Source organism: Pantherophis guttatus, chromosome 2 (genome assembly GCF_059756535.1).
Source record: "Pantherophis guttatus breed Tessera chromosome 2, ASM5975653v1, whole genome shotgun sequence".
NCBI classification, from domain to species: domain Eukaryota; kingdom Metazoa; phylum Chordata; class Lepidosauria; order Squamata; family Colubridae; genus Pantherophis; species Pantherophis guttatus.
In genome coordinates, this window is record NC_142064.1 from 10,264,577 (window position 1) to 10,273,822 (window position 9,246).

General features: G+C 43.4%; 1 protein-coding gene across 2 annotated transcripts in view; it reads left to right on the plus strand.

Moving 5' to 3' along the window:
• Window positions 1-7,171, plus strand: part of ARK2C (arkadia (RNF111) C-terminal like ring finger ubiquitin ligase 2C) — a 133,901-nt gene extending 126,730 nt beyond the window's left edge. For both annotated transcript variants that reach the window (XM_087885510.1, XM_087885511.1), the window contains exons 7-8: window positions 656-762; window positions 6,937-7,171. In XM_087885510.1, coding sequence (XP_087741636.1) covers window positions 656-762; window positions 6,937-7,054 — 225 coding nt within the window. In that variant the 3' untranslated portion in view covers window positions 7,055-7,171. The remainder of the gene's footprint in view (window positions 1-655; window positions 763-6,936) is intronic.
• The last annotated feature ends 2,075 nt before the right edge of the window (window positions 7,172-9,246 follow it).

Sequence of the window (9,246 nt, forward strand, 5' to 3'; positions counted from 1 at the left end):
TGGATTTCAAATTTTTTTACTACCAGCTCTGTATGTGTGGCTTGGTGGACGTGGCATGGCTTGGTGGGTGTGGCAGGGGAAGGTTACTGCAAAATCCCCATTCCCTCCCGATCAGCTGGGACTCGGGAGGCAGAGAATAGATGGGGGCGGGGCCAGTCAGAATTTTTACTACCGGTTCTCCGAACTACTCAAAATTTCCGCTACCGGTTCTCCAGAACTGGTCAGAACCCGATGAAACCTACTTCTGATTTGTTCCTTCTGATGATATCTGCAAAACTGGGCTATTTAGAAAGTCGGGGAAAGCTAACAGCTTGCTCAGACCAGAAGGGAATTAAAAAAAAAAAAAAAAACCTTCTTAAGATTTCAATGTCTCTTAAAAGTGCAGCCTTCCAGAGACTCAGCGGACATCTTTAGCAGGGAATCCATGAAAGTGTGCACTGAGAATGCTTCTTGCTGGGGGGAGGCAAGGTGCATCCGTTATCCACCCTTCCCCTATGAAATGGTAGAATTGCAAATTAGAACTCTCCGTGGAAATTCTTCTCCAACCACCTAATACACTGGGACCGTAATTGTGAACCTCTCCACCTTGCTACTCTTCATTTGTTGAGTAGCATTTGTTGTGACACTGGTGTCTTTTGTGTGACTTTGCCGACAGCGATGGCCGCAGGAAGACAAAACAGAAAAGGAAGAAGGAGAAGAGTCAGATACGGATGAGAAATGCACAATCTGTCTCTCCATGCTTGAAGACGGCGAGGATGTGAGGTATCATTTATTCTGACAGGAACTCTGGGCATGGCGAGTCTTTTATTTTGTTGTCCTCTGATTGGGCAGCGAGTCCTTAATTCTTGCTTTACAGGTTCATAGTTTCTCTTAGTTGCCCTTCATTCAGATATTCACTCCCTCAGGCCAGTGGTGAAATGTAAAATTTGTTACTACCGGTTCTGTGGGCGTGGCTTGGTGAGGGGTAATGTGACTGGGTGGGCATGGCCATCTTTTTTTTTTTTTTTACTTTTAAAAGCATTTTTTCTACAACCTCTTGAAGAGGTTGTAAAAAAATGCTTTTAAAAGGCTCTGACGATCCCAGTTGAGTTGCCTGATCGTCAGAGGCTTTTTTTTTCTTTTAAAAGGCTCTGACGATCCCAGCTGAGTTGCCTGATTGTCAGAGGCTTTATTTTCTTTTAAAAGCATTTTTTCTACAACCTCTTCAGTGGAAGAGGTTGTAAAAAAATGCATTTAAAAGAAAAAAAAGCCTCTGACGATCAGGCAAAACAGCTGGGATCGTCAGAGCCCTTTAAAAGCAATTTTTTACAACCTCTTCAAAGAGGTTGTAGAAAAAATGCTTTTAAAAAGCTCTGACGATCCCAGCTGAACCGTGCGATCATCAGAGGCTTTTTTTTTTTAACTTTTAAAAGCATTTTTATGGCCGAAAAAATGCTTTTAAAAATAATTTTAAAAAGCCTCTGATGAACAGGCAACTCAACTGGGCATGGAGGTGGGGGGGGGAGGCAGGGATTTTTGCTACCGGTTCTTCGAACCACCCACCGCCATCGCTACCGGATTGGGCGATCCGGTCTGAACCGGGAGCATTTCACCTGTGCCTCAGGCTGATATTTGTGACTGGAGCTGTTGGCAAGGTTGTATATAGCTTGACACAGAGGGTCTACGATACGTTGCCATGGCCGACTCACCGCAGCCCAACTCACTGCGGGACACTAATTACACTAATATGGAAGAAATAGTTGAATAGAATCATTAAAGGACACCAATTTTTTTTAAAAAAAAATTTAAATAATTCAATTGAATTGTTGAATTGTCCCATAAAGAATTGTCCAGCGGCGAGTTGTCCCATTCTGGACAAGGAAGTCTAAAAGTTTTCTCCTATTCTTGAACATAAAAGTTAAAATACAGAATTTGAATTCCTGTCCTGAACATAAAAATGCAGGCTTGATAAATTGGTAGGGGAGGAAGAGGAGGAGGAAAAGAGAGAAGGAGACAGTGGTGAAATCCAATTTTTTTTACTACCGGTTCTGTGGGCATGGCTTGGTGGGTGTGGCTTGGTGGGCGTGGCAGGGGAAGGATACTGCAAAATCTCCATTCCCACCCCACTCTGGGACCAGCCAGAGGTGGTATTTGCCGGTTCTCTGAACTACTCAAAATTTCCACTACTGGTTCTCCAGAACCTGTCAGAACCTGCTGGATTTCACCCCTGGAAGGAGAAGGAGGAGGAGGAAGAGGAGGGGGAGGAGGGGGAGGAGGAGGAGATGAAGAAGAAGAAGAGAAGAAGAAGAAGAAGAAGAAAAGAAGAAGGAAAGGAAGGAAGAAAGAAAGAAGAAAGAAAGAAAGGAAAGAAAGAAGAAAGAAAGAAAGAAAGAAAGAAAGAAAGAAAGAAAGAAAGAAAGAAAGAAAGAAAGAAAGAAAGAAAGAAAAAGAGAGACAGTTCTTGGCTTATGACCATGATTGGAACCAGAATTTCCATTACTAACCAAGGCAGTTGTTAAATGAGCCGTGCCTTACTTTACAACCTTTTTTTGATTTAAACAAATCACTGCAATTGTTAAGTGAATCAAGTTGTCATTAAGCAAATCGGGCTTTCCCCCATTAATTATAATTAGAATTCCGTCACAAAATCCTTGGGCAATGGATGGAAACTCATCAAGGAGAGAAGCAACCTAGAATTTCCTGACAATGAGAACAATTAATCAGTGGAACAACTTGCCTCCAGAAGTTGTGAATGCTCCAACACTGGAAGTTTTTAAGAAGAGGTTGGATAACCCTTTGTCTGACGTGATGTAGGGTTTCCTGCCTAAGCAGGGGGTTGGACTAGAGGACCTCCAAGGTCCCTTCCAACTCTATTATTCTATTCTATTCTATTCTATTCTATTCTATTCTATTCTATTCTATTCTATTCTATTCTATTCTATTCTACTCTACTCTACTCTACTCTACTCTACTCTACTCTACTCTACTCTACTCTACTCTACTCTACTCTACTCTATTCTATTCTATTCTATTCTATTCTATTCTATTCTATTCTATTCTATTCCAAGGAGTGCTACAGTGGAGAAAAAGAAAAAATTCTCCTTAGTTCTAGCTTGGTTCTCTCTTTGATTAGCTTCCCTCCATTGCTTCTTGTCCTGCCTTCTGGTGCTCTAGAGATTAAATTAAATCAAATTTTTAAAAAATGATCTCGTCTGAATGTTTTCATTCAGGTGCATTTTCCCGAGATAGAGTCACGTAGGTAGAACAATTCAGCATCTTCTTGAACAGCGTTTCTATCACTTTGGGGGTATCTGCTCATCTAAGATTCAAACACCCGAAGTTGCTATATTTCACGCACTTCGTTTTATGAATATTTCTGGCTCTTGCAATCCCCGGTTACACTATCACCAGATATCAGGGTCAAAGTTAAGGCAAGTGATAGAAATTTCTCTCTGTCAAATTTGTTGCCAAGCCCTTATACAAATTCCTTTTTATTTCACTGTCTATACTTTTTTTTAAAAAAAAAAGATGAATGCATCCTAAGGGGGGAAAAATAATACCTGAGTTAAAAACTGCCATCTTTAACGATCCAGATATTCATCCGACTTGGTTTTTCTGCTTTTAACAAAACAAAACGAAACCCTCAAGTGATATTTTACCACGAGATACTTTTCAACAGGGTGGATTTGATTTAAATCGAGTTGATTTAAATCACAATTTAAAACATGATTTAAATCACTAGTAAGAGGGCTTGATTTAAATCAACTCCATTTAAATTATAATTTTTAAGGAGCAACTGTCATCTCTGCTACTCCTTTGACCCACTGTTGACTCACCGATAGTCCCAGTGTTGCAGAATATACAGCCTCATGCTACATAACTCAGCTCCATTTCATGCTGAATCAACTAAATTATTTATGTATCTTAAATAGAAAACTATCTTACGATAGATTTTTACCCCAAAAGTTTTTTATTAAAATAAATTTGATAAAAATAAAAAAAAATCCGATTTAAATCAAAAAAATCCAATTTAAATCAAAAAAATCTGATTTTTTTGATTTTTTTAAAAAAAATCATTGATTTTTATCCACCCTGTTTTTCAATAGTACTAATAGCTTGTTGAGAGCAACAGCTCTTAACACTGCAGCTTTATAAGTAACTAAGCAATGGCTTCTCCAGACTGGGTTACATGCAATAAGATTGCACGCAGCTAAGATTCCAGTTATTTGGATAATGTCCTTGGGGTTTTGGGGGGGTGGGTGGGTGGGATTGTTGCACTTACAGTCTTAGGAACAGATTTCCAGGCCAGCTAATGTCTGGTTCCATTTTTAAATTAAAAATAATGGAAATTTGCTAGACCAGCTCCATAGTCAGTCAGCAAAAGCCAACACTGTCTACAAAACTGGCCAAGAGATCTTTTTTATCTAGATCTGAATGTTTAATAGGATTGCTGTCCTTCGATCAAAACTCCGTTCTTTAAAGATTAGAAGTGTAGGAGAAAGAAAAAGAAAGTCTGGAGGTAGAGTTAAGAGAGTTATCAGCCTGGAGCAGGGGTGAAATGCTCCCGGTTTGGACCGGATCGCTCGATCCGGTAGCAATGGCGGCAGGTGGTTCAGAGAACCAGTAGCAAAAATTTCTGCCCCCCCCCATTGCCCAGCTGAGCCACACACTCATCAGAGGCTTTTTTTTAATTTTTAAAAACATTTTTTCTACAACCTTTTCGGCTGAAGAGGTTGTAGAAAAAATGCACATTACCTCCCCACCAAGCCACACCCACAGAACCAGTATTAACAGATTTTACATTTCACCACTGCCCTCTACTAAATCTCCCCTCCTACAGTCCCATGACCATAACAAGACCATGAAGTCATAGTGCCAAGTTTTGATAAAAACTTCAGACTGTGGTTTATTAGTGGGGATCGTATGCATGAAACCTAGCCCTGGTTACTATGGAAATGCGGTCATTATTGTCCTGGCAGCCTGCAAGAGATTTGGTTATCCCCTTGCTAAATAGGGGATGTTTTTTTTATGCTATGGTTTGTAGCTAGAAATAAAGATTAAAATCCTTTTATTTACTGGAGTATTTATTGGCTTTGGATCGAAACGAAGCAACTGCATGGACACCTGATCGCTGCCTTGACACATGGCAAACAACAGTATCTCAGTCTGTTACACAGTAGATCTTATTTTGTAGTGGGGGGGGGGAGGTCATTGGTTCCTTCTAAGATTGGTTTGTTTCATTACCCAACTGGGTCAAATTAGAAGGAAGGGGAAGGGGAAGGGGAAGGGGAAGAGGAAAGGAAAGGAAAGGAAAGGAAAGGAAAGGAAAGGAAAGGAAAGGAAAGGAAAGAAGGAAAGGAAAGGAAAAGAGATGAAGGGAAGGGAAGGACAGGAAAGGAAAGGAAAGGAAAGGAAAGGAACGGAAAAGAGATGAAGGGAAGGGAAGGGAAAGGAAAGGAAGGGAATGGAAGGGCAGGGCAGGGCAGGGCAGGGCAGGGCAGGACAGGACTGGAAAGGAAAGGAAAGGAAAGGAAAGGAAAGGAAAGGAAAGGAAAGGAAAGGAAAGGAAAGGAAAGGAAAAGAGATGAAGGGAAGGGAAGGGAAGGGAAAGGAAGGGAAGGGCAGGGCAGGGCAGGGCAGGGCAGGACAGGACTGGAAAGGAAAGGAAAGGAAAGGAAAGGAAAGGAAAGGAAAGGAAAGGAAAGGACAGGACAGGACAGGACAGGACAGGACAGGACAGGACAGGACAGGAAAGGAAAGGAAAGGAAGGGAAGGGAAGGGAAGGGAAGGGAAGGGAAGGACAGGACAGGACAGGACTGGAAAGGAAAGGAAAGGAAAGGAAAGGAAAGGAAAGGAAAGGAAAGGAAAGGAAAGGAAAGGAAAGGAAAAGAGATGAAGGGAAGGGAAGGACAGGAAAGGAAAGGAAAGGAAAGGAAAGGAACGGAAAAGAGATGAAGGGAAGGGAAGGGAAAGGAAAGGAAGGGAATGGAAGGGCAGGGCAGGGCAGGGCAGGGCAGGACAGGACTGGAAAGGAAAGGAAAGGAAAGGAAAGGAAAGGAAAGGAAAGGAAAGGAAAGGAAAAGAGATGAAGGGAAGGGAAGGGAAGGGAAAGGAAGGGAAGGGCAGGGCAGGGCAGGGCAGGGCAGGGCAGGACAGGACTGGAAAGGAAAGGAAAGGAAAGGAAAGGAAAGGAAAGGAAAGGAAAGGAAAGGAAAGAAGGAAAGGACAGGACAGGACAGGACAGGACAGGACAGGAAAGGAAAGGAAAGGAAGGGAAGGGAAGGGAAGGGAAGGGAAGGGAAGGGAAGGGAAGGGAAGGACAGGACAGGACAGGACAGGACAGGACTGGAAAGGAAAGGAAAGGAAAGGAAAGGAAAGGAAAGGAAAGGAAAGGAAAGGAAAGGAACGGAAAAGAGATGAAGGGAAGGGAAGGGAAAGGAAGGGAAGGGAAGGGAAGGGCAGGGCAGGGCAGGACAGGACTGGAAAGGAAAGGAAAGGAAAGGAAAGGAAAGGAAAGGAAAGGAAAGGAAAGGAAAGGAAAGGAAAGGACGGGACGGGAAGGGAAGGGAAGGGAAGGGAAGGGAAGGGAAGGGAAGGGAAGGACAGGACAGGACAGGACAGGACTGGAAAGGAAAGGAAAGGAAAGGAAAGGAAAGGAAAGGAAAGGAAAGGGAAAGGGAAAGGGAAAGGGAAAGGGAAAGGGAAAGGGAAGGAAGGAAGGAAGGAAGGAAGGAAGGAAGGAAAAGAAGGTTATTACCTAATTAGGTTATTACCTAACAAAAGATCTGCAAGAAAACAACCAAGTTCAGAGAGCACCGAAGGCCCCTCATTTCAACCCTGGGCTGCAAACAGTCTCCTTTTATAGATCTTATGTTAATGTTCGGCCATTGCATCCGATGAAGACCAAATCTGGCTTCCCTGCGGAATAACGGAGATTTTTCTTCTTCTGTCTTCCAGGCGATTGCCGTGTATGCATCTCTTTCACCAAGTGTGTGTCGACCAGTGGCTGGCAACCAGTAAGAAATGCCCCATCTGCCGAGTGGACATTGAAACACAACTCGGATCGGACAGCTGAAATGAACCGCCATGCGGGGTGTGCGTGTGGGGGCAGCGGGTGGAGCTGCCCCCCGCTCCCCCGCTCTCTTTTCGTGGTCCTTACGGGACCTTTGCCGCAAAATGTTTTGCCTTCTGAGCCATTTGAGTGTTGTTGTGTTTTTTGAAGAAAGCCTGCAAAGCACATTCACAGATTATTTAATTCAATCAATCGATCAATAAAAAAAAAAAAAAGAGGAGGACAAGAGGAGGAAGAAGAAGAGGAAGGGCGACGACGATGACGAAGATGATTTGAGGGTTAAAATATCTAAGCGTTAGGGAGGGATCCGAGCTGCATGCGTGGGCCGACGTGCAGAGGGAACACGGCTCGAACGCCCGGCGGGAAGCGCTAGTTGTGAAAAATGAAGGTACTTAGTTGGCCTAATGTTGGCCTTCCAATCCTACTTCTCAAAAGGGTTGTATATATATATATACCTCTTGAATAAGTAGACATGCATTAGGGGTTCCTTAGCTATTTCTTACGGAGGTTGTCAGAGCATGTGCGCTTCAAGGATGTTGTATTTTGATGCCCCGTTAGCTTGTGATGGAAATGTCGCTGTTATATAATCTGCACCAAACACTGCATTGGGGGGGTAGGGTGTTTTTTTTTTTTTTGTTTTGTTTTGTTTTTTACAGTTTCGTTTTACCTTCTTTTTTGAGTTTTTGGGTTTGGCTGAAACATGGTGAGAAGAAAATATATTTCGCGAATGAACGTGTCCCGGGATAATGTTGCAAGAATCCAGTCCGGGTCAGTCACCCGGGACCAGAGTTTTAATCTTCCGAGCTTTCGGACTCGTGCTACACTGCCATCCTCTCTATTGGAATATGGGCCACTCTGTGAGTCGTATTTATGTGGTGCCTTCCTATTGGCTGATTGATGGCTGGCAATTGGCTGTTATTTTCTTGTGTTGCCAAGCTCCTAAGTATTTGATAAGCCGGTGATAAATCAGCATTCCTGTTGACTGACCAAGGGCCCATTATCCAGGCTTCAATTATTTCTCTGGCTATTTTTGTCCCTGCTCGACCAACAATCATAGTAGCTGCGAAACTGAATGCATTGCGAGTTTTGAGTTTAACTGAGTTCACTGCCAATGTGAGGCTACCAATGAGTTCGGGTCTCCTCGTCCTAAGCACTGTTCTTACAATCTGGTGGTTAGCTTTTTCCCCGTCAGACCTACATAGTCATAGAAACAATCTATGCAGGGAATTTATTCCCAGAGAAGCCTTGGAAAAGGGCCCTTTGTCAGTCAACAGGAGTGCTGATTTAACACCACCTTAGGAGCTGTGGGCTTGGCAGCACAAGAAAACAACAGCTAATCACTGGTCATCAACACACGAATCAACCAATTGAAGGCACCGCATAAATACAACTCATAGAATAGCCCGAAACACATATTTCAGCAGAGGGAAGCTACCTGAAGATGAGCTCCAGCACAAGTCCGAAAACCCAGAGGATTAAACCACTGGTCCAGGGGTGGTATTCACTTACCTTCGCTACCGGTTCGCAAATGTGAGCGCACGCACCTCCGCACGTGCGCAGAGCATCAAAAACGGGACGTGATGACGTCCGAGTGGGTGGGTGGAGCCTCCCTCAACTGCCGCTACCAATTTACCCGAACCGGCTGAATACCACCACTGCTCTGGTCCTGGTGACCGACCCAGATTAAATCTTGCAAAATATATTTCCCTCTAAGGAAAGGGGGAGGGGGGCTACTATTCTCTCTTTCCATTGGTGAGAAGAGAAAATACTGTATTGTTTTCGTTCAAAAACTGTCCCCCTCCCCAACCTTCCCTGAGCAGCGTTTACTCACGTGGGATCAAGTTTTGTGACGAGAGGGGGAGTTTGACGAAAAGGCAGAAATAGAGAATTGGAAAGAAATTGGAGGAGAGAATAAGAATGGGAGATTTTCTTCCTTGTAGATATGCTGGCGCTGGATACTTTATTTAGAGCGCGACATTAGGACAATGCTTGCTTCCATTTTGATTTCTCAGAACCCGTTCTCAGAAAGGAGGGGGCAAGTAATTATTTCAATCCATCTCTTTCTTAAATATTCTTCTTCCTCATAAAGTGTTGTTTGTAACTTCTGGCCATGTCCACAGACCACGGACTGAAGTCCATGAGTTATGGGCTGGGTCACACATCACTCTAAACCAGGGGTATCCAACCTTGACAAC